Here is a 25,065-nt window from a genome sequence, read left to right on the forward strand (position 1 = left end):
TGTTACTGACAGACTGTTAATAAACGTAAAGGAGTATTGCTTGTATTAGATGATTTAAATAAGGTGTGCAGCAAAATATGTTCAAAGACATTCTGGAATATGTTCACGTCATAGAGCACTACAGCACAGAAACAAGCTGTTTGTGCCATCTAGTCTGTGCTGAGCTATTATTCTACCTAGTCCCATCGATTTGCACCTGGATCATACCCCTTCTATCCATGTACTTATCCAAATTTGGCTTAAATGTTGAAATTAAACCTGCATCCACCACTTCAACTGGTAGCTCATTCCACACTCTCACCTCCCTCTGGGTGAAGAAGTTCCCCCTCATGTTCCCCTTACATCCTTAATCTATGTCCTCTGGTTCTAGTCTTACCCAACCTCAAGGCTTATATCCACTCTATCTATACCCCTCACAATTTTGTGTACAATACTTTTAATTGCCTTTTAATTTTAATGATCCTTTCCTGTTCTATTGCAGCATTGGATTGCCAACAATCTGTTTGGATTAGCATTTGCTCTCAATGGTGTTGAACTTCTTCATCTCAACAATGTCAGCACAGGGTGCATTCTCCTCGGTGGGCTGTTTATCTATGATGTATTCTGGGTAAGTGGGTTTGCTGCTTCCTTGATTATGTTCCACTGCATCTCACTTGGTGAAAGATGTAATTAGCCAATGTCCTCATTTCAGCCAGGAGTCCACCAGATGAGTTTGAGCCTCATATGGAGTACTTCATTATATTTTTAGGGTGACACCAAGCCGTAGTGGTTCGTGTGAAACTAACAGTGCCCTTTGTAAAATCAGGGTTCAGTTCCTGCTTCTGTACGTATGGAGTTTGTATGCTCTTTTGTGACCCAGCAGGTTTCCTTTTGGTGCTCCAGTTTCCAAAGATGTATGGATTAGGGTTCACAAAATGTGGGCATACTACGTTGGTGCCAGAAGCTTGGTGACACTTTCTCAGATTGTGTTGGTCCTTGATGCAAAGCAACACATTTCAGTGTATATTTTGATGTTTCAATGTATGTGTGACAAATACAACTATTACAGTGTTGATCACCCCAGTCAGAAATTCCAAAATCTAAAAACCTCTGAAATCCAAAATTTTTTTTGAGTGCTGACACGGAGTCACAAATGGAAAATTCCACAAAGCTGTTGGAGGTTTCCAGGCGATGTGCATGTCACTGCACCACAGACAATTATGAGGAGTATCCTCACGTGTAATGATTAGAAGTTAATAAAAAATAGAGAAGCACTGAATAAAGCAAAAATTGAAGATCTTGATTATGAATTGAAAGATTGGATTTGTCAGCTTTGGTGTGAATATGTACTCTTTAATGGCATGCTGATCATGAAACAAGCAAAGATTTGTCATGATTAAAAATTGAAGGTAATTGTGAATATTTAGCAGGCTGGTTGAGGAAATTTAAGAAACACACGGTATTAATTTTTTTTAAAGATTGGTGCTGATAAAGCATGTGCTGATGACAAAGCAGCAGAGACATGCATTGAGTTTGCCAAGAACATTGCTGATGATTGCTGCTGCATCAGTACATGTGTGATGAACAAATGTCAGACAATCTGTTTACTGGAAACACAAATTTAGAGACGGGATTATGGTGATGCCAAATAACCACTGTCTACCAAGGTGGCTGGGGTAGTGTTAACTTGCCTTTCTGATGGTTCAATATAAACATTGTTTCATGCACAAAACTGTTAAAAAAAAATTATTTAAAACTATCTTTAGGGTAAGCTATACATGTAACGAAAATGGATTTTGTGTTTAGACTTGAGTCCAATCCCAAAGGAATCTCATTATGTAAATGCAAATATTCCAAAATCTGAAAAGCTTCCAGCCCTAAGTATTTTGAATAAGGTGTCCTCAACCTGTATTTAGTAAAGCTAATCTGAGATACACAGGCATGGACCATCTGGGTTACAAAGGCTATGTCAACAGAACTGTTTTAAATATTTTTCTAAGACGTATTTAAGTTGTCCTGCTCACTTTTCCAGTTCAATTACTTCAGATTCTTTGTTGAAATGTAATGTATTTAAAGGAAAACATTAATCAATTGTCCTTCAAAACGTACATTAAACATTTGGGAGGGATCTATGGAAATGATATTTAAAAGGCATTTTTAAGTAGATATAAGATATTCAAAAGAAGGGAAGATGGCGGCACGACGCAGCTCGCTGCGGCTGCTCCGGTGGTGATGTCTGTTATTTGTCAAGTAGGGCGCCATGCACAATCCTGATTTGATGGAGACGGACGTGAGAGCACGGAGGAACATCTGGTGAAACTCCTGAAATGCCTGCTTCGCTGCTGCTGCTACTGTGTGGTCCAGAATCTCTGAAGGAGAAGGCCCCGAGTCCTCGGCTTTGCTTGTTGCTCGGTGGCCGGGGCGGGGTCGAAGTGCTCGGCAGAGGATGGTGCTCGGAGAGGCTCTGTTGGAGGGGCTGGTTGGAGGCTCGAAGTTTTCAGACGGACTCGGAGTCCGCTGTGGTCGGGTGCTTCCAATGATGCTGCATCGGCAAGATGGCGGCGCTTGGAGGTTCATGGCAGGGAGCGTTCCTCCCTTTTGCCGCCTGCGTGTGACGATGAGTCTATCGGACCTTTGAGACTTTTTTTTACCGTGCCCATGGTCTGCTCTTTATCAAATTATGGTATTGCTTTGCACTGTTGTAACTATGTTATAATTATGTGCTTTTGTCAGTTTTAGTCTTGGTTTGTCCTGTGTTTTCTTGTGATATCATTCTGGAGGAACGTTGTATCATTTTTTAATGCATGCATTTCTAAATGACAATAATCGAGGTCTGAGTGTCCTCATAATCTAATCTAATCTAATCATTCCTTCACGCTTGCCCATCCATTCAGTAGCGTTAGGAATGATTTTTTATGTGAAACTTCTCTGCATAAACACCAATATCCCTTCCTGCCCTTAAGTATCTTTTTTTAAAAAATCATTATTTATTTTGAATATCTTTTATTGACCACTTGGGTAGTGAATTTTAAAACCTTAGTTTTTTTTTCATTCTGTCTCTGTCCTTGTCTGCAGAACATTGTTTTCCATGGCCAGGATGAGCTGACAGAAAATCAACGTGCACTGCGTCAATGCCTTTAGGAATTCTGTATGTTTTGACTGGGTGGGCCTATTTTCTCCATGTACAACAAACTCGATGTCAGCCTGGAATCTGTAATTAACTGTATAGTAGGAAATGAATGATCCTGAACCAAGTTCCATCGAGCTCGCTTGCAATCCTCATAGGTTGCATTTGGGTAGCAATCAAGTTGCTGGCCAGTGTTATTAAATTCCGATCAGTTTGTCAGAAACCTACCCAGTAACAGATTGAGGGAAAGTTGAAATGTAGGAATTCTTTAACAGCTTGGGCATCGTCTGCAGTGGTAATGGAAAATGAGGGATAACAATTGCTTGGAACACTGAGGAGTAACTAACCCACCTCTCTTTGAAATAATGCTTTGGCTCTTTTATTGCTAAGTAAAGTCAAGGTCTTAGGTAATATCTGATTGTACCATAAGCAGTTTAGCACTCAGTAAACACTCTGTATAGATATCAACTTGTATCTTTCTGGAATCTATAACCTTTTAATTCTGGGGTGACCATGTTAAACAATGAGCCAAAGCTGTGTTCAAGTCTAAGCCTTGTTGTATATGTGGGAGACTAGGTGAATTTTCCATATTGTAAATGAGTATTGTTGTTGACCTAAATTACATTTTTATTTCAGAACAATTACTTTCAAGTTACTTTTTTGTTCAGTAACAATAATAATTAACTAAATAGCTTGTGTTTCTGTGTAGTCATTAGAATACTGGAGAATGCAAAATACATACACCTCATTTGAGTTGTAAAGGTTTCATTGTGATTCATCCTTGAGTTACAACAATGGCAGCTAAACATATGGCAGACCTCCAAAATGAAGGTGCTGCAACTGTTTTTTTCCTTATGACAAATCTTGCTGAACCAGTTGTAAATCTGATTAAGGCAAGGTGTTTAACAAGTGCTGTTAATATTTTTACATTCCACTCATTCATTTTGGTTAAGTCTGCAAAAGTTTTACCATATTTTTGTTTTTAAAACAAAATAGCAACTAAATTATTCCTAATTCAAAGTCATTATATGCTCTGTTATTTTGGATTGGGTTTGGTGAAAGGGACTCTTACTTGCATCTTGGAGTTATTTAAATTGAATACTTAAATCCTTTAAATCTGCTTACAGGTATTTGGCACAAATGTCATGGTAACTGTTGCCAAGTCATTTGAAGCACCAATTAAATGTGAGTACCACAGTAGCATATTCTTAACATGTGTTGAATGTAATATTATGTACCTTGACAAATGCAGCACCAGGTGTTTTTTTTTTTAAGTCTGATAAGGATTTTCTAAGATATGTGATTAAAACCACTTTCAACGTGGCTTGGTTTAGCAAACTGCTTGCAAACGAGTAGCAAAGATATCTTGGTTATTCCTTTCTTATTTAGCAATTAAATGCTTGGCACAACCAGTGATCAATCAAGTGTTGTTTGACTGCTGGTTAGATAGCTTACTTTGCCTTTTCCTTGAGAGCTAAGATACTCTGCATTGATCCTGTTCCCCAGGATGATTCAGAAAGAAGTAAATGAAGATTGAAAATGTGAGATAGCATTGCTCTGTATTTGAAGCCAGACAATACAAAATTGATTCTCTCCTTTGCAGTAAATTGGTAGCTTAGGGGATTCTTGTTTCCTGCTGATAATACCAGATTCAAACTAATATCAGGTAGTGCTTCAAACTACTGTTCTCCATCCTCCTTTGGGAGCGACTGGAAACTGCTTGTATTTGATGTATGGGGAGGCAAAGATGAGATTCTGTGAAGCTTCTGTTGTGTATTAATTTGCCAGGATTTTGTCTATGCTGATAAACCACAAATGATCACTGATCCTTATGAGAATTTCTTTGGAAAGTAGAACTTTTTTCAGTTGTGGCAGAATTTTAGCATTACCTTAAAGAAGGGAAGTTTATTGAGGTTTGGTTGAGGTTGTCATACACCCCAAAAATGAAACGCTTTAGCTCATCAGGTTCATTGTGGCCACTGGGTACCGATGTATACTAATCCCATTTCATGGTACTGGGCCTGCAATCTCCCATGATCTTCTGTTTCAACTTCTTAGCTAGATATCTAAATGTAATGAAGTACCTGTCTCTATCACTCTTAAGGAAATACTGTAAGAACAGGGAGCTTATCATACAAAAATAGAAATCATTACTTAAGGCACAGCTGCCTGCAGTTCTGGTTGCCACACCATAGGCTGTGCAGAGAAAACACACCATGAACTTGTGTGGATGCAGTAATTCTGCTATTAGACCATGCTGAGAAGGCTGGATTTGCTTTCCTTGAAATCTGATGGTTTCTGAATAAGGGTAATAGATGGGGAAGATGGTGAGAAGGTTTTCACCGTGGCAGAGATGACTATAATGGATTCTGCTTAATTGAGCCATTGGTTAATCAGCAAAATCAACTTATTTGGGACAGCTGTTAAAGAGCAAAAACTAATTAAGAAAATTGCCAGGATTCCCTGTATTTATTTGGGGACGGACACTTGTGTGGCCATCAGACGGTACACCATTATAGAGCAAACAGTTTTTAAATAGCTTCAGTTGTGTGTGCTTTTTTAAAACAGCAGTTATTTTTTGTCACTGATAGTTGGTGAGAAGTAAGCGGTAAAGTAATTCAGCACTGTTTTACTCATGGTGGTTTCAAGCATTCAGACTTGGAGATGCCAGAAATAGGCAGGAGTGAAAATGAAACAATTTCACTACTTCAAAAAGTTAGGAGCTATGAAGAATTTGAAGGTGTTGACAGTTATATTGAATGTTACAATGAAAGTGATGATTTGGAGGATGCAATCATCATTGTATGAAGGCATTACCAATACCTACACTGGGTGTCAGCACTGATTTTGTTCAGTGCATTCATTGGATTAATTCCTCGGATAACTATTAAGAACTAATATAGTTAGAGTACCGTAGCAGCATTATTAGTGTTTTAATTTGTTCTGTATTTCATTTAAATATCTAATTTGTTATATTCAGTTTGTCTTTTTTTAAATACCTTTTTAACTATTTCCATGAAACTTTGGCTAATTGGGGTAGCCGCTTAATTGAGCCAAAATGTACTGGTCCCCGGTGTGTCTCAATTAACTGGAATCCGCTCTATCACCAAAAGCCTAGGTTCAAAGGAAGGGGTAGGAGAGTTGGAGGAGATTTCATAAGAATTACTTTCAACCTCCCAACCCCATGAGATTTGGAATTTGCAATATCCTGTCCCTTCCATCCCACTCTTTCCCCCCCCTCCCCCCACTGAATTCTTCAATCACAGTGTTCTTGATTGTGGGTACAGATGAGAAATATTCAGTTAATACTTTATCAGCAATCTCTGGTCCAACAGTTGGGCGATACAGTTATTATACCTGCATTAACTTGACAACAAGTGATGCCCTACAGCAGAGGTGCAGATGCACTCAGTGTCCACTTTATTAGGTACAGGAGTGCACCCTGGTGTGATCTGCTGTTGAAGCCCATCCACTTAAAGGTTTGACATGTTGCACATTCAGAGGTGCTCTTCTGCTCACCACTGTTGTATGTGTGGCTATTTTGAGTCACTTTCCTATCAGCTTGACCCACTCTGGCCATATTCCTCTGACCTCTCTCATTAACAAGGCATTTTCACCCACAGAACTGCCGCTAATGGGATGTTTTTGTTGTTTTTCATATCTCTGTAAACTTTGGAAAATCCTGAGATCAGCTGTTTGAGAAGTTCAAACCATCCTGCCTGGCACCAACAATCATTCCATGGTCCAAGTCACGCGGGTCACATTTCTTCCCCATTCTGGTTGGTCGGAATAACTGAACCTCTTGACCATGTCTGCATGCTTTTATGCATAGAGTTGCTGCCACATGATTGGCTGATAAGTTATTTGCATTAATGAGCAGGTGTGCGTAATAGTGGTCACTGAGTGTAAATATTGACCGTAGCAATAATCGTTATTGTGGAGCAGACTCGATGGGCCAAATGGCCTAATTCTGCTCCTATATCCTAAGGTCTGTGTGCCAGCTGATTGTTTTACATCGATGAAACTTCATCAGATGAAGGATTTTTGGCTCTCTTCTTTCTACCAGATGCTTGCTGGCACGTTGAATTCTTCCAGTATTTTTTGTTTTGTATTTCCAGCATCTGCCATCTAATTTTGCTCGAATGGCTCAGTTAATATTTGGGCAAATGGAATTGCCAGAATTGTAATCACTACTTGTAGAGGAAAAGTGAGAATTAATTGGGAGGTGAAAAAAAAATTGATCAAACCCATTAGCTTAAAAATTTCATCAGAAAGGCTAGTGCCAAGTCTCTGGTTTTCTTTTATTGATACAAAAATTAATTTAAATCATGCAACTTCTCCAAGAATGTTTTTTAAATCATAGATCAAACAATTATGCAATTCTTACAAGGTCTGTCTATTCTGAATGTCCAAGTTACGTTAACTCAATTTACTGGGTAAACAGTAGAAACTCCTCTTACCCTGTGGCAAGGGTGTGATTCAGCCAATCATTAGCTTATAACAACTACTGATAAGGTGAAATCTGTTTCACTAAAATTGATATTTACCCACTAGTCAAATTTACTTGCAGATAATGAACTATTGCACCTTTGACATTTGCAGTTCTGTTAATCACGTCTGAGGTGATGACTGCATGGACTTTTCAGAACGCAGTTATTTTAAGTGCAGTATACACCCCCTAGAGGGAGCCCTGTCCCACTAGACTTGGATTCAATTCCAATCTTAGACTTAAAATCTTCCCATTTTAAACTAATTTCATATTTTCCCAAATTTGGCAAAACCTTGCAAGAACAAAAATCACCTTGTCGTAGGATAAAATACTTTTACTGTGCTTGTTGTAAATTAAACTCCTTTTCCCTCTTGGGCTACTGCAGATAATTTGGCAAGTGCTCTTCTTTTAGTAAGCAAGTTATGCTCTTGCCATTAGTCTGTGAGGCTTGTGAAAATAGTAGTTATGCCAAGAAGTAAAAGAGGACATTGCAGCAGAATTAAAAGCATCTTCCATGACTATAGTTCCAAAAATGAAGAAAAATACAGGTGTTTATGAATGAATTGGCCTTCTGTTTCTTACCTTGCATAAATATTTAACTCCCTGTTTATATATTTGCTATTTGTACCACACATCTGGTGAGGTTAACCTTTATAAGTTTGCATCTCCGGCAATTTAAGCTTGCCTTTGAGAGACTGGATTGGCTTACTTCGTGCACACTGTTGCACTTTTGGAAGTGCCTTCTTTCGAAGGAGCTGTTAAACCAAAAACACAAATGTTCTCCAACATCAGCGATCTTGTGGCACAAATTTGAAGAGTAGATAAGGAATTCTTATGTGTTGTGGCCAGCATTTGCCCAGAAACATATGATCTTTACATAAACAAGAGAAAATCTGCAGATGCTGGAAATCCGAGCAACACACACAAAATGCTGGAGGAACTCAGCAGGCCAGGCAGCATCTATGGGGGGAAAAGTACAGTCAACGTTTCGGGCCGAAACCCTTCGGCAGTTTTGACTGGAGAAAAAAAACTGAGGAGTAGAGGGTTTTTGGCTCGAAACGTCGACTGTATTTTTTTCCACAGATGCTGCTTGGCCTGCTGAGTTCCTCCAGCATTTTGTGTGTGTTGATCTTTACACATGTAGCAAGGTCCCACAACTCGTATGTTGTCCGCTATATTTCATGATGTTAAAAGCAGGGACGTTTTGGGAAGCCTTGATAAGGATGGGATATTTGCTAAATTAAAGCATCGCTAAATGTTTTAGAATAAGCTAGGTTGTCACAGGATTGAAGACAGACACGGAATCATGGATGGAATGTTTTTATTAATTAGGATATTTTTGTATTTAATAATCAGCAGGGAGAAAGGGTAACAAAGCATGTAAGTCATAAACACAGGGAAGTCTGCAGACGCTGGAAATCCAAAGCAATGCACACAAAATGCTGGAGGAACTCAGCAGGTTAGGCACCATCTGTGGAAATGAATAGATGGCTGATGTTTTGGACTGAGATGCTTCTTCAGGAGTGGAAAGGAAGGGGAAGGACACTAGAATAAAAAGGGTGGGGGGAGTTGGGAGGCTAGCTGGAAGGTGATGGGGGAAGCCAGGTGGGTGGGAAAGGTAAAGGGCTGGAGAAGGAGGAATCTGATAGGGAGGATAAGTGAAGTAAGGGAAGCTAGTTGCACAGTGCTGTTTCTGTATGTAAATAATTCCTTTCATACAATTCAGGTGTTTTGCCTTAGATCAGTGGTAGAGAAAACGTTGGAGAAATTCTTGCTTGCATTTCGAACTTCCACAGGCCACAGGTTTGCTTGCATGGGGGCAGTCAGCATGTCTGTATGGGGGAAGCTCTGTTGCAGAGGTGGGTAACATTTAGATGGATATGGCAAACAATACCATCTTGATGCGCACTTTTTTTTTAAACCTTTAACATCCTGCATGGTAGACTAATCCAGAAGATCAAGTCATAGAGGATCCATGGTAAGTTGGGTTCAGAATTGCCTTGGTCGTGGAAGGCAGGGTAGTGGTGGAGAGGTGTTACTCATACATGGAGATCTGTGATCAGTGGTGCTTTGCAGGATCAGTGCTGGGACCCCTTTAAAGTATATATAATAATTTGGTAGGCAGTCTGATTATCAAGTTCATGGGTAACTCGAACACTGGTGGAATTTTAGGTATTTCATTCATTATGTCTGATATGGGGGATTATGGTCTTTCCATGACCGTGATTGTTCTTAGCTGATTTTTGTATAGAAGTGGTTTGCCATTGCCTCCTTCTGGGCAGTGTCTTTACAAGACGGGTAACCCCAGCCATTATCAGTACTCTTCAGATTGTCTGCCTGGTATCAGTGGTTGCATAACCAGGACTTGTGATATGCACCAGGTGCTAATACCTGCTCCCATGGCTTCATGTGATACTGATTGAGGGGAGCGGGGTGGGTGGAACAGCTAAGCAGATGCTACCCCTTGCCCAAGGATGATCTGCAGGCTAGTGGAGGGAAGGAGTGCCTTCAGTCGAGATTCATCTTCACCTTGTTACCCTGTTATAGGTAGTAAGGCTCTCAAAATGTCATGAGACATAGATTAATTGGAATTTTAGGCAAAAGAATAGTAGGTGGTGCTTAATCCAGACAAGTGTGAGGTGACGCACTGTGGAAGGTTAACTACTGTACAAGAATATACAGCAAATTGTATGACCCAGGGGAACATTGAGATACAGTTCATCCACAGCTAAAGATCCTACCAGGATCTCTGTACTCTGCTTTCAAGTTCAATCCTTCATAGTGAATCAGTTCACACTTTTCCAGATTTGAACTCCACCTGCCACTGCCCAGCCCAGCTCTGCATCCTATTAATGACCCGTTGTAACCTACAATAACCTTCTACATTATCCATAACACCACCAATCTTCATGTCACCTGCACACTTATTAACCCATCCTTCCACTTCGTCATCTAAGTCATTCACTACTACTCTCTACTTCCTGTGGGCGAGCAAATTCCTAATCCATGCAGCAAAGCTTCCCTGGATCCCATGCCTCCTGACTTTCTGAATGAGCCTACTATGGGGAACCTTGTCAAATGCCTTACTAAAATCCATATAACATCACATTCACTGCTCTGCCTTCAATTTGTTCTGTCCTGCCCCAGGAGAGGTTCCGTTGGTTGAAGAAACTGAAATCTGGCCCCTCTTCCTCAACCTCTCTTCTGTTCTGTCTTTCTGTTCCTGCCCTGATTAGCTCGTGTATGAGAGATAGCTAGAGATGATTACCTTTTGAGGTCCTGCTTTTCGGCTTGCTTCCAAATTTCTGATATTCACTGTGCAGGACCTCGTCGTCCTTTTATACATATTTCGCTTGTGTCAGTGTGCACCATGACCTCTGGCTGCTCACCCTCCTTGAGAAGGTTCTGCAGCTGTCATTGAACCTGGCAGCAGGGAGGCAGCACATCATGCTGACGTCTTTAGTAGTCACAGAATCTCTTGTGTGTCCCACTGACCAACAAGTCTCCTATCACTAGTCCTCTGCTATTTTACTCTTCTCCACTGAGCACCAGATCAATGGCACTGTGGCCAGCTCTGAGAATTTGTCCTGATAGGTCATGCCCTTCTCCTCCCCGCCCCCACCCCACCCCGCCCCCACCCCACCCCACCCCCACCAAGTAATACTTGAAGGGAATGACCACAGAGAAACTCTGTACTGACTGCCTGCTCCCCTTTCTTCTGGTTCTGATCCATTTATCTGAAGTCTGTAATTTGCGTGTGACCACCTCAGTAAGTCTCATCTGTGAAGCCCTCAGCTTCCCAGATGATCCAGAGTACCTTCAGAGTCAACTCCAGTTCCTTGACCTGGTCTGTCTGAAGCTGCACAGTGGTGCACTTGCCACAGATGTCAAAGGGGAGACCATCAGGTCCCTTGAAATGCTTCATCTTGTAGGGGGATCATTCTGCTGCCCAAGCTACCATCCTGTCTACCCTCAATCCAAGATCAAGGATCAACAACAAAATTAAACCTTGCCTGTACTTACCCATGTCTTCTCACTGAAGTCTTTTTTTTTTAGAACTCCTCTCATTCCCACACCTGCTCGTTACTCAGCCTCATCACACTGACTGCTCACCCCTCTTATGCTGGCCCACTCCGACAATGGTTGCTCCATTAGACCATAGCTTTTTACTGGCTGCTGTTAATTAGTTTATTGGCCAATCAATTTATTTGTTTTATTGAAATACAATGTGGAATCGACCCTTCAAACCATGTTGTTCAGCACTACCCCGATTTAATCCGAGCCTAGTCATGGAACAATTTACGATGACCAATTAACCTACCAACTGGTATATCTTGGACTGTGGGAGGAAACTGGAGCATCCAGAATAAAACTGGAAATCTACGCAGTAACAGGGAGAACGTACAAACTCCTTATAGGCAGTTGCGAGAATTGAACCCGGGGCACCTATGCTATAAAACGTGCTAACCACTACACTACACTACGCTCCTTATTATTAACTAATAATCTTGGGGTCAGTTGTTTAGAATCTTGTGCCTCTCACTTTAAGTCCTGGTGCCTGTTAAATGAAGTTTACCAGCAGAGGTTGCTAGATTATTGATTAATCAGGGCATGAAGGGTTACAGGGAGAAGGCAAGAGATCAGGGTTGAGAGGGAATTGTATCAGCCATGATGAACTGGCAGAGCAGACTTAATGGGCCAAATAGCTGAATTCTGCTCCTCAATCTTAATATTTTAAGATAAGAGCTAATTCTTAAACTTAATTTCTCTGTGGGGATGTATTGAGGGATCTTTAATTGTTTAAAATACTTCAAATTGCCTTTTCTCCAATTGTAGATATTCCAAGTCTTTGAAATGTCTTTTGCGTCATTGTAATATATGGTATTAAGTTTCACAGCAACACTTTGGACTTTCTGTCTGAAAGTAGAATCTGGGTGAGTGTTTATAAACAGACCTTGTTTTTGATCAGTTTGGCCAAGATGCTAGCCTGCTGCTTACCGGAGCAGCTGCATGAGAACAGAATTAGAAACTGTTAGCATCACCCTAGCTGGTGGTTAGATTCCAGATGGCCTGCGGTTGGGCGATATCACTGTGCACAGCATGGACTGGAATGAGATGTACAAAAGCAAACATTCCCGTCAAGCTGCAGGACATCCCAGCTGCTCTGTGTTTATACAGTCTGGCACTGGAATGCACCTAAAACATTGTTCAAGATTGCTTCATTTTTAAAAGGGGCCATCCCTGCTGCCATATTTCTCACTGGACCAACTAAAGATAATGGATTATGGTTTGAACAGACTGAGCAGACTGTTGTAGTTCTGACAGTTCTTCCATTATGAGCATTGACAGTAGGTATGTGGGAAAAGAGCATCACCTGTACACAATATTCTAACTTATAAAAGTTAAGACTACGAAGGAAAACTACCTTGATAATTTCTTTCCCTGCTTCCTGAACTTTGTATTTCAAGATTTTATGGGCCAATAGTACCGTTGCAGCTTCCCTTTTTCTCTCAAGGTTGGATAGTAATGTTTATTTTTTTGTTTATTTAGTGCTGTTTCCTCAAGATCTACTCGAGAAAGGGCTTGCAGCCAATAATTTTGCAATGCTTGGCTTGGGAGACATCGTCATTCCAGGTAATTGAGCTTTCTTTAAGGAATCCATAATTTTTAGTAACTGCTGTCAATTCGCTCATGCTCTGGACAATTGGGCTAGATGTGTTGGTGTTGAATAGCATGCTGTCTTCAGTTTTAACACGAGCTCAAATTAGCTAATGTTCCTTAAGCAATTCTTGTCATGTGCCATTTTAGTTTGGATATTAGTAAGGGTGCCAAAGGTTATAAGCAGAAAGCAGGAGAAAGGGGTTGAGAGGGATAATAATTCAGCCATGATGGATAGACTCAAGTGGGCTGAATGGCCGGATTCTGCTCTTGCGTCTTATTTTAAAATTGCAAGTATAATGCCCCTCTCACATCATTATTGATGTGGCATTGGACCAGTTGCCAATCTAATGTGGGAGAGTTTGGAGCCCACTATATGCTCATTATTGGTTATTTGTAAACTTTTCAAGATAATCAGCTTCAGCCTTGTGGCCAGCATTTATTGCTTATCTTTCATAGTACCAGAACAGAATAGCCAAGGTCACTTCAAAGGATGATTCTGTGGGTCTGGAACTGTGCAAAGGCTCTAGCAGGGGTTTCTAACCTGGGGTCCACAAGCCCTTTTCTTAATGGTATTGGTCCATGGCATAAAAACGGCTGTGGGAACCCCTGCTCTGAGGGCAGCAGATTTCCTCTGCTGTTGATTGTCTGAATCAAAAGGGTTTTTACAAGCTATTTGAAGTTTGTTGGTAGCTCTGGTCAGCATAGTCTGGAGTGTCTGATGTAGTCTTATGGACTTAGTGAAAACTTGACAAATATGATATTGAGCCAGAGCATATCGCTATCAAGGCAGAATAAATGGGTGAGAAGAGGGATAGTGATCATTATATGAATTGAATTGATAAAAATAATAATCTTAGATTATTTGGCACATGGCCATCAAAACAGTGAAAATGCATCATTTTACGTCAAAATCCAACACAGTCTGAGATGTTTTGGGGGCAGCCTGCAATTGTTGCCAAATTTCTGGCACCAACATAGTATGCCCACAACTCACTACCCCTGACTTGTATGTCGTTGAAATGCGGGAGGAAGCTGGAGCACTCGGCAAACTCATGCAGTCGCGGGGTAGAAAAAGACTGTGGCAGCAATTAAACCCTCATTTTACAGCTGGCACTGTAAAACATTAAACTAGCCACTATGATACTGTGCCGCACCTATAGACATAGGGAAAGGTATATCTGGTGCTTGTGGTGTTCTTTACCTAGTATAACATAAGGTACAGAGCAAACCGTATGAAGTAGGTTTCAGGCAACTTTAACACCAGCATGATAAGCAAAACTAACCTTACTTAATTTTGGAAACACACTTCCTTCAAATGTCTGCACCTCCTTTTCATTCCCCATGTCATGGTTCCATCTCAGAGTTCCCTACCAAAAGAGAAAGATACATGCACATAGAACAGGTTTTTCCAAGCTTTCCTGTATCCCCAGCTGTCATTTGTGAAACTGATCCCCAGAGTAAGGTTGTTTGTCCTTTTCTGGAACTTATTGTTCTTCTCAATACAACCAACATCAGAGAAATTTTCACTAATTAGAGACAGTCACTAGGAATATATCTGACCCTGGAATAATTGGGTTGCAGCTGAGCATACCCTAACACACTGAAGCCATAAGTTTCTCTTATCTATACACAGCAGAAAATGGCTAGATGGCTGCATCCAGTCTCCTAATCCTCGTGGTGGGTTCATCTTTCTGTGGAGGTGGAGTAGGTCTCGCATCCACTGCTCCTCCTGGTTTTCTCATTTGCCTTTTTTTTTAAGCCTATTAACACACACAGTCATTTAATCCATTAACTTGATGCAAGCTATTAAATTTAATAAAGGTAGAGAACACAAAATAATGTGTAGCAGACGACGTCTGTTGCAGGACAATAAAACGGTTGGATGAAATGATAATGGTTGTTGTATATCCATTAAAATAGGAGCAGAATTAGGCCATCCCATCTATCAGGTCTCCTCTACCATTCAATCATGGCTGATTTATTATTCCACTCAACCCATTCTCTTGCTTTCTCTCTGTAACCTTTGATGCCCATACTAATCAAGAACCTATCAACTTCCACTTTTAAGTATACCCAATAACTAAGCCTTTACAGCCAACTGTGGCAATAAATTCAGGATATACTACTCTCTGGCTAAAGAAATATCTTTTCATCTCTGTTCTGAGCAGACATCCTTTGGTTCTGAGGCTGTGTCCCCTGGTCCTAGACTCTCCCACTATAGGAAACATCCTCTCCATGTTCACTCTATGTAGGCCTTTCAATATTTGATAGGTTTCAGTGAGATTCCCCCTCTCATTCTTCAAAACTCCAGTAAACTATCGAATGCTCTTTGTACATTAACCCTTTCATTCCTGGGATCATTCTCTGGAGCCTCTCCAAAGCCAGCACCCCCTTTCTCTGACCCAAAACTGCTCACAATACTCATTACATTGGTATTATATAGTCATGATTTTCTTCACTCATGCAGTGTTGGAATGTGGAACTTATTACCATAAAGGAACAGTTGATGGCAATTTAGTACAATTCTGACTGGGCAGTTATCTAATTTTTTTAATTTCTCATCTAAACTTAGGCATCTTCATCGCCCTTCTCCTTCGTTTTGATGTGAGGTAAGCTGCCTGAAGATGTGAGCTAAGTTATAAATGGCCAAATTTTAGATAACGTTGATTCTGAATGGTTTTGACAATGTAAGTCAAACTTCACTAATCTGTCAGTAGTAATTAGGTTATACAGAGTCAGTAAGGAAATTAGATTAGCATTTTCAAAACCGATTAAATTACTAATGGTCATAAATCAATGAAATTCTGTGTGTCTAGTTATTTGGAATGATTATTCTTAGAATGCCAGATGTACAGTATAATTATAGTTGCATACTTTTTTAAATTTATCCTCAATTCCTTTGCAGTATTAATTTTCCCTTTTCTGCCCTTTTTCTGTCTTTCTTTTTCATGGCATCGTTTTGTAATTTGCCAATGTTGTGAACGTTGAGTAAGGTATTTCAGTTTTATTCACATGTAATTGCATATTTGTAAGACATGTTTTCCAGCAGCTAGTTTGACTTCAGACATTATTGTACTTGCAACCCAACATCATCTTGATCTTCATATGAGACTAGTTATAGCATCATACAGTCAAAATCCTTGAATAGGACCCTTCACCTGCAAAGCTCCCAGTAAATGTCACAAATAAGTGGGAGGCCGATTATCTCAGCTGATTTTACTATCCTCTCCAGGGTCTTACAGTCCAATGTCTTGCAGCTTTTGTACCCCACAATGGTGCTTCTGTAAAAAGTTATTAGAATGGGCACGGAACTTGTACGCCTCAATCTCCTCGGTATCGAGGCTGCTGCCTCTTCTTGACCAGTGAGGTGGTGTTATGAGTCCAGGTTGTATCATCTGTTATGTGCACACCAGGAACCTGATGCCCCTCACTCTATCTATGGGAGAGCCATTGATATGCAATGGGAAGTGGTTGGCTTGTGCCTTCCTGAAGTCCACAATCATCTCTTTTGTCTTGTCCGTGCTGAGATGCAGGTTGCTCTCACACCATTTGACAAGCCTCTCTACCTCATTTCTTTATGCTAACTCATCACTGTTGCTGATGAGGCCAAGGACTAATATTATCAGTGAGCTTAACATTACGGTTTGAACTGAATCTGGCAGTGCATTTTTGAGACAGTAGCGGACTGAGCACGCAATCGCTGGGGCACCAGTGCTCAGTGTGATGGAGCTTGAGATATTGCTGCCAACTCTTCTGACTGGGGTCTTTCCATCAAGAAGTCAAAGTTCCAGTTGCAGAAAGAGATGTTGAGTCCCATTGACAGTTTACCCACCAGCCTCTGAGAGATGATCATATTAAACACTGAGCTGAAATTGGTGAACAACGTCCTGGTGTATGAGGCATCAACGTTAAGGTGTGACTGGATGGTGTGGAGGGCAGAATCTATGACATTAGTGAATTGGTTTGAGCAGTAGGCGAACAGGGGAGGGTCCAATGTAACTGGAAGATGGGATTTTATACGATCCATTACTTGCCGCTCAAAGCACTAAATGATTGTTGAAGTCATTGCCACTTGGCAGTAATCATTGGCCAGCTGCCATTGTTCTTTTGGGCACTGGAATGATGGTGGCTGCCTGGAAGCCTACAGAGACAGTGGACTGTTTCAGGGAGATATTAAAGACAGAGCCTTTCCCGTACTTGGTGGCTTTCTGCTTATTAGCTATTCTGATCTAGTTGTAGGTTAAACAAGTATTCCAATTGCCCTATCTGCCTTTGCTTGTAGGTGCAGGGGGGAGATGCATAAAACGACAGAGAGTAATGTTTGCCCTTCTTTTGAATTTGGCTTGTTCTTTATTAGACATTTGTGGAACATCTGCTTTTTGTGGTAATGAGATCCTTGGATTGAAGTTTAGACTGTTAAACTATTGATGTACAGAAATTGCCAACCTGCATACTTTTCCTGTTCTTTACCAGTTTGAAGAGGAATAGTCGAACGTACTTCTACACCAGCTTCTTGGCTTATGTCTTTGGTCTTGGACTTACCATATATATAATGCACACTTTCAAGCATGCACAGGTAAATTATCCTTTGTGGTTTTAAATATTGCTTGTGCTTTGATTTTTAAAGTTGGGAACCAGTTATAGAATGATTCAGAGTGTCATGCACCAATATGAGTTGCCAAGGCGTAGTAGGTTTCATTGTTATCTGACTTGAGAGCCAGATTCATAATTGCTATTAGCCAAAAGAGTCGCAAGACTTCTACAAAGCCCATGCTCACACCACCAAGCTTACTATTGTGTTAAATGTATACCATAAATATAGTCTGTTTCTTTTTAAAATCATCAACCGTATTTGATGCAGTAAAAGATAAACTTGCTAACTCATCTATTGCATATGTACCCTAATGTCCACAAGGGGAATTCATCCGGTTAGACTATAAGACATGGTTGCAGAATTAGGCCGTTAGCCTATTGGATCTGCTTTGCCATTCCATCATGGCTGATTTATTATACGTCTCAACCCTATTATTCCTTCCCTCTGTAACTTTTGATGTCCTTTCTAATCAAAACCTATTATCCTCTGCTTTAAATATACCTAATAATGACATACACAGCTATCTGTGGCAATGAATTCCACAGATTCACCACACTCTGGCTAAAAGCAAATTCCTCCTCATCTGTTCTAAAGGGATGTGCTTGTAATTCTTAGGCTGTGCCCTCAGTCCTTGACTTCCTCAGTATTAGAAACATTCTATTGAGGCCATTCAATATTCAGTAGTTTTTAATGAGATTCCTCTCCTCTCCTCTCCCCCTGCCCCCCCCCCATTTCTTCTAAACTCCAAGTATAGGCCCAGAGCCATCAAGTGCTCCTCATACATTAACCCTTTCATTCCTGGGAATCACCTCTGGATCCTCTCCAATACCAAAACATCCTTTCTTAGATAGGGGCCCAAAACTGCTCTCAGTACTCCAAACACAGTACAACCAATACCTGAGCATTACATCCTTTTGTTTTAAGAATTTTAATTGGTGTCCTTATGTTAGTAGTTCATGGGAAATGTAATTATTATATAGTCTGGTATATGTGCAAGCTGCACATCAAAGACACATGGCTCAAGGGCAGCTATGTAGCTCTTTTGGGGAAGGAAACCTGACATTTTTAATTTGGCATGTGTCTTGAGACACAGAATGATATGATTGTTAGTTGTCCTCTGATCAAGTGACAGTATCTCATATCAAAAGTAGTTGGTAGTGGGCAATAAATGCAATGTTTTTTTTAGCTAATCCCCCATCTTGAAGGCAGTGGTGTACTTGCATTGTCCCATGACACCATGGCCCTATGAGATGATTAACTTTATCAGTCATGTGTACATCAAAACATACAGTGAAGTGCATTGATTGAGTCAATGACCAACGCATTCCAAGGATGTGCTGGAGACAGCTCCTATGTGTCACCGTGCTTCCAGTGCTAACATAACGTGCCCATAACTTACTTACTTCCTACTTATGTGTACATTTTTGGAATGTGGGTGGAAACCAGAGGACCTGAGGAAAACCATGCGATCACGGGGAGAGTGTACAATCTCCTTACCCACAGTGACAGGAATGAACCCCGATCTTGCAGCTTGCGCTGTAGAGTGTTACATCCTCCATGTGCTATTTTTACCCCAAGTGGACACTGTCAATAATGCATAAAATGGCTTGCTATAGCTCATGCAATTAACATTCCCATTCTATCCAACTGTTAATTTAGTTGTAAAGTCATGAAAGTTAACTACTGTTCCTGTTATGATGCTGATGTCAAACTGTGAAATCTGACATAAAGTAGTTTCATCCTGTAGTATATTTGTTTACTGTGCTGTGTGATCGTTTAGTTGGCCACAATCAAAGCTTCTGCAATCTGCTTTTGAATACTTGATGGAAATTATTTCCTGTTTCTTTCTGCCACTCTCCACCCACACCTTATGTATGGAAACAGAAATGAGAAGACTTTTGTAATAATTTGCCACTTGCACTCCCAGAATTTATTGGTGAAAGCCAATATTTATTGATGGATTGCAAAAATTGGTGAGAGCCCCGGACCTGTTACGAGCAATGAATCACTGACCTAAAAATTGCAAACTATTAAAAAAGTAATCAACAGCAGTAAATCAATCACAAATGAGAAAATCTGCAGATGCTGGAAATCTAAGCAACACAAAATGCTGGAGAAACTCAGCAGGCCAGGCAGCATCTATGGAAAAGAGTACAGTTGATGTTTTGGGCCAAGACCCTTCAGCAGGACTGGAGAAAAAAAATGTAGAGTTAAAAGGTGGGGTGATGGGGAGGGAGAAACACAGGGTGCTTGGTAAACAAACAAGAGAAAATCTGCAGATGCTGGAAATCAGAGCAACACACACAAAATGCTGGAGGAACTCAGCAGGCCAGGCAGCATCTGTGGGGGGAAAAAGTACGATCGATGTTCGGGACGAAACGTTCACTCTGCTCTTTTCTATAGATGCTACCTGGCCTTCTGAGTTCCTCCAGCATTTTATGTGAGGTGCTAGGTACAACCAGAAGGGGGAGGGGTGAAGTAAAAAGCTGGGAAGTTGATTGGTAAAAGAGATACAGGGCTGGAGAAGGGAACATCATAACAGATAGAGCGCCAATCATTTATGGTTCTTCAGTTTATATTTTTTAAAAGTTATAAAGGTGTGTGGCATACACACTCAGTGGCCACTTTATTAGGTACAGGAGTGGGATCCAGCGTGTTCTACTGTAACTCATCCATTTCAAGGCTTGATATGTTGTGCATTCAGAGATGTTCTCCTGCACACCACTGTTGTAACACGTGGTTATTTGAGTTAACAAGGCATTTTTGTCCACAGAACTGCTGCTTAATGGATGTTCGAGCCACACTACTCAGCAGGCTAGGTAGCATCTATGGAAAAGAGTAGAGTCAACGTTTCAGCCCGAAACGTTGACTGTACTCTTTTCCATTGATGTTGCCTGGCCTGCTGAGTTCCTCCAGCATTTAGTGTCTGTTGCTCGGATTTCCAGCATCTGCAGATTTCCTGTTTGGCCTGAACAACAGCTGAAGCTCTTCACCATGTCTGCATGCTTTTATACATTGAATTGCTGCCACATGATTGGCTGATTAGATATTTGCATTAACAAGCAGATGTACCTAATAAAATAGCCATTGAGTGTATTTCCGATGTTACAGAGAAATGTGATTGAATCCATTCTAGAAATCTGTTCTTGGGTGCACTGAGTTCATGCCAAAATAACAATAGTTTGAAATTGTGTCATGAAATAATTTCCTTTGAAATGTAAATACATCTTTTACTTGTCAGCCTGCTCTGCTTTACTTGGTGCCTGCTTGCATTGGATTCCCAGTGATTGTTGCTGTGGTTAAAGGAGAACTTACTGACATGTTGAGGTAAGAATTTTGATTGCTCTATAATAACTGATTTTCAGTTCAATATTAATTATGTCTCGGTGCACATAGGTGTACAGTACAGGCTCTATAGCTTTTTAACCTATAAGATCAATCTAACCTTTTCTTCCTACATATCTCAATTTTCCTATCATTCATGTGCCCATATAAGAATTTTTTAAATGTATCTGCCTCTACCATCGCCAATCACCACTGGCAGGGCATTTTACGCACACACCACTCTCTGTGTAAAGAACTTGCCTCTGACATTCCCCACCCCTCGTTCTTTCCTCAATCACCTTTAAAGTTGTACATTAATACAAGGGGACATAATGTTAAGGTTATTGGAGGAAAGTATAGGGGGGATGTCAGAGGTAAGTTGTCGACAGAATTCTTCACACATGTTTGAATCGATATTGCATGCAACTATAAACCGCACTTCCGCAAAACTAGTTGGCAAAACCTGACTGTCAGTATTTCACCTGTGGAAGTTCATGAATAGCAGGGAGCAGCAGCAGTTATTATACTGCCTGTAGCAACAAAAACAAACTTTGCCGTTTTCTTGAAACTAAGTGTAATCCACTTCTGCCACTTGATATGGCACTCCTAGTTTATATGGATTATTTTTGCAGTTCATGGTATGTTTTTCTTTATGATTAGACTATTATTTAGCAATTAAGTTCTATGACTGGATGCTGCCAGACTTGGACCTAGTGACATTAAGACCATAAGACATGGACACAAAATTCAGCATGTAAAGTCTGTTCCACCATTTGATAATAGCATTTTCCCTCTGAACCCCATTCTGCTGCCTTCTCCCTGTAACTTTTGACGCCTTTACTAATTAAGTACATATCAACCTCTGCTTTAAATATACCTAATGAGTTGTCAGCCCTGGCAGTCATGTTTCTGTGATTGCAATAATTTCATAATTCCAATTTCGTACTCTAACCATATCTGAACCTGTGAGGTTTTTCCATTATGGTTAACGCAGTTGAGTTTGCCAGCCCTCCTGTATTCCCTAACCACCTCTGTCTGCCCACTGGATTTGGTTTCTACATTTTTGTCCCACAGGTTGTACTGCGAGTAAGTTTCCCACTGTGCATCTTGCTTCTCTGACCATTTTGATCTATGGTGTTGATTCCGCCACGTCCCACTACGTTTCATAGTGTCATGACTCGTTCATTAGCAATGCAGATTCAGATTCATTAGTTTATCACATGTGCATCAAAACGTACAGAGAAGTTCGTCATCTGCATTAACAACAAACACATCCAAGGGTATGCTGGGGGGTAGTGCTGCCGCACAGTCCAGCACCAACATAGCAAGCAACTGTAGCATAGACTTAAGGTAGTAATAATAATAAGTACTTTATTGATCCCGAGTGGGAAATTATTTTGTTACAGCAGCAACATTTAAAAACACACTTAGCAATAATATTTAATAATAAATATAATAACTAATAAAGTACAGAATAATATGCACAATAATTACTATGCAATAATATGTGAAATAATGAAACAGACTGTTGTATTATGTGTGCTCTCCTAATGCATAGAGATGAACTGTTGTATATGATTATTGCATTTGGTAGGAAAGATGTTCTGTAAGGTACCTTGTGACCCCAGAGCTGAATGAGCCTGTTTGAAAGGATGCTGTGTTGCTTATTCAGTAAGTCATGGAGAGGATGTACTTGATTGTCCATGTTGGATAACAGTTTGTTTAGTGACCTCCTCTCCACCAATAACTCAAGAGTCCGGGTTGTAGTCAAGGACGGATCCGGCCTTTTTGATGAACTTGTTTAGTCTTTTTCCATCACCAGCACAGATGCTGCTCCCCCATCATAAAGCAATAAAGAGGACTCCACTCACTACAACAGAATGGTAAAAGATCTCCAACAGCCTGCTGCACACATTGAAGGATCTCATCTTCCTTAGAAAATAGCCTGCTCATCCTTTTCTTGTAAGCAGCCTTGGTGTTGGTTTTCTAGTCAGGTGTATTGTCGAGGTGAACACCCAAGTATTTGTACCTCTCCACCACTGCCACTTCTCCCAGAATGTATACAGGAATCGTGACAGTCCTCTTCCTCTTCAAATCAATCACCATCTCCCTGTTTTTGGTCACATGCAGGAGCAGGTGATTCTTCCCGCGCCACTCCACAAACTTGTCCATCAGTCCTCTGTACTTCAACTCCTGCCCAACTCTGATGCACCCAACCACTGCAGAATCATCAGAGAACTTCTGCAAGTGATGAGATTCAGATTTGTACTGGAAGTCTGAGGTGTGCAGTGTGAACAGAAGCAGAGACAGGACAGTCTCTTGAGGTACTGCAATGTCACTCACCATCATCTCACTCAGGGTTACCCAGCTGTACAAACTGGGATCTATCTGTCAGGTAGTCAGTAATCCAGGAGATAGTGGATTTGTCTATGTCCAGCCTTTGCAGCTTTATGCTCAGAAGAAGTGGCTGGATTATATTGAAGGCACTAGAGAAATCAAAAAATGTGATTCTCACAATGTCACCAGCATCATCCAGGTGGGAGAGAGCTCTCTGCAACAGGTAGATGATGGCCTCATCCACTCCCATGAGTGGTAGGCAAACTGTAGAGGGTCCAATGAAAATCTCACCTGTGGTCCAAGGTAAGTCAGGACCAGCCTCTTCAGCATCTTGATCACATGAGGTATGAGGACAATTGGTCTGTAGTCATTAAGTTCAGATGGAGTCGCCTTCTTGGATACAGGAACCAAGCAGGAATTCTTCCATAGCACCTGTATCTTTTCCTCGTATTACCCCTAAACTTTTGCCCCTTAACTCTCAACTCATGTCCTCTTGTTTGAATCTCCCCTACTCTCAATGGAAAAAGCCTATCCACGTCAACTCTGTCTATCCCCCACATAATTTTAAATACTTCTATCAAGTCCACCCTCAACCTTTTACGCTCCAAAGAATAAAGACCGAACTTGTTCAACCTTTCTCTGTAACTTAGGTGCTGAAACCCAGGTAACATTCTAGTAAATCTCTGTACTCTCTCTATTTTGTTGACATCTTTCCTACAATTCGGTGACCAGAACTGTACTCAATACTCCAAATTTGACCTCACCAATGCCTTGTACAATTTTAACATTACATCCCAACTCCTATACTCAATGCTCTGATTTATAAAGGCCAGCATACCAAAAGCTTTCTTCACCACCCTATCCACATGAGATTTCACCTTCAGGGAACTATGCACCATTATTCCTAGATCCCTCTGTTCTACTGCATTCCTCAATGCCCTACAATTTACCATGTATGTCCTATTTTGATTAGTCCTACCAAAATGTAGCACCTCACACTTATCAGCATTAATCTCTATCTGCTATCTTTCAGCCCACTCCTCTAACTGGCCCAAATCTCTCTGCAAGCTTTGAAAACCTACTTCATTATCCACAACGCCACCTATCTTAGTATCATCTGCATACTTACTTATCCAATTTACTCCTCAACCATCAGAGTCTTGATAAGGGGATAACTTTACTTGCCTCATCAATGAGTTGTTCCCACACCATATGGACTTACTTTCAAGGACTCTTCATCTCATGTTCTCTTATTTATTGTTTTATTATTACTATTTTTTTTGTATTTGCAGTTTTTTTGCATATTGGTTGTCCTGTTGGGTGCAGTCTTTCACTGATTCTATTGCGTTTCTTGATTGCTCGCAATAAAAATGAATCTCAGAGTTGTATATGGTGATGTATTTACTTTGATAATAAATTTACTTTGAACTTTGAAGGCTGATGCCCAGTTTTTGTCCCCCCAGGCTATGGGAGTCCAAAACAAAAGGGCATAGGTTCAGGGTGAGAGGGTGAAGATTTAAAGGGAACATGAAGGGCAACTTTTCTGCACAGTGG

General features: G+C 40.7%; 1 protein-coding gene across 1 annotated transcript in view; it reads left to right on the forward strand.

The window, feature by feature from the left end:
• The window catches only part of hm13 (histocompatibility (minor) 13), a 100,138-nt gene that overhangs the window by 43,420 nt on the left and 31,653 nt on the right, over positions 1-25,065 (forward strand). The window contains exons 6-11 of the mRNA XM_072243573.1: positions 482-607; positions 4,234-4,291; positions 13,146-13,229; positions 15,829-15,865; positions 17,730-17,832; positions 21,092-21,177. Coding sequence (XP_072099674.1) covers positions 482-607; positions 4,234-4,291; positions 13,146-13,229; positions 15,829-15,865; positions 17,730-17,832; positions 21,092-21,177 — 494 coding nt within the window. The remainder of the gene's footprint in view (positions 1-481; positions 608-4,233; positions 4,292-13,145; positions 13,230-15,828; positions 15,866-17,729; positions 17,833-21,091; positions 21,178-25,065) is intronic.

The sequence above is a fragment of the Mobula birostris genome, chromosome 2 (assembly GCF_030028105.1).
Source record: "Mobula birostris isolate sMobBir1 chromosome 2, sMobBir1.hap1, whole genome shotgun sequence".
NCBI classification, from domain to species: Eukaryota; Metazoa; Chordata; class Chondrichthyes; order Myliobatiformes; family Myliobatidae; genus Mobula; species Mobula birostris.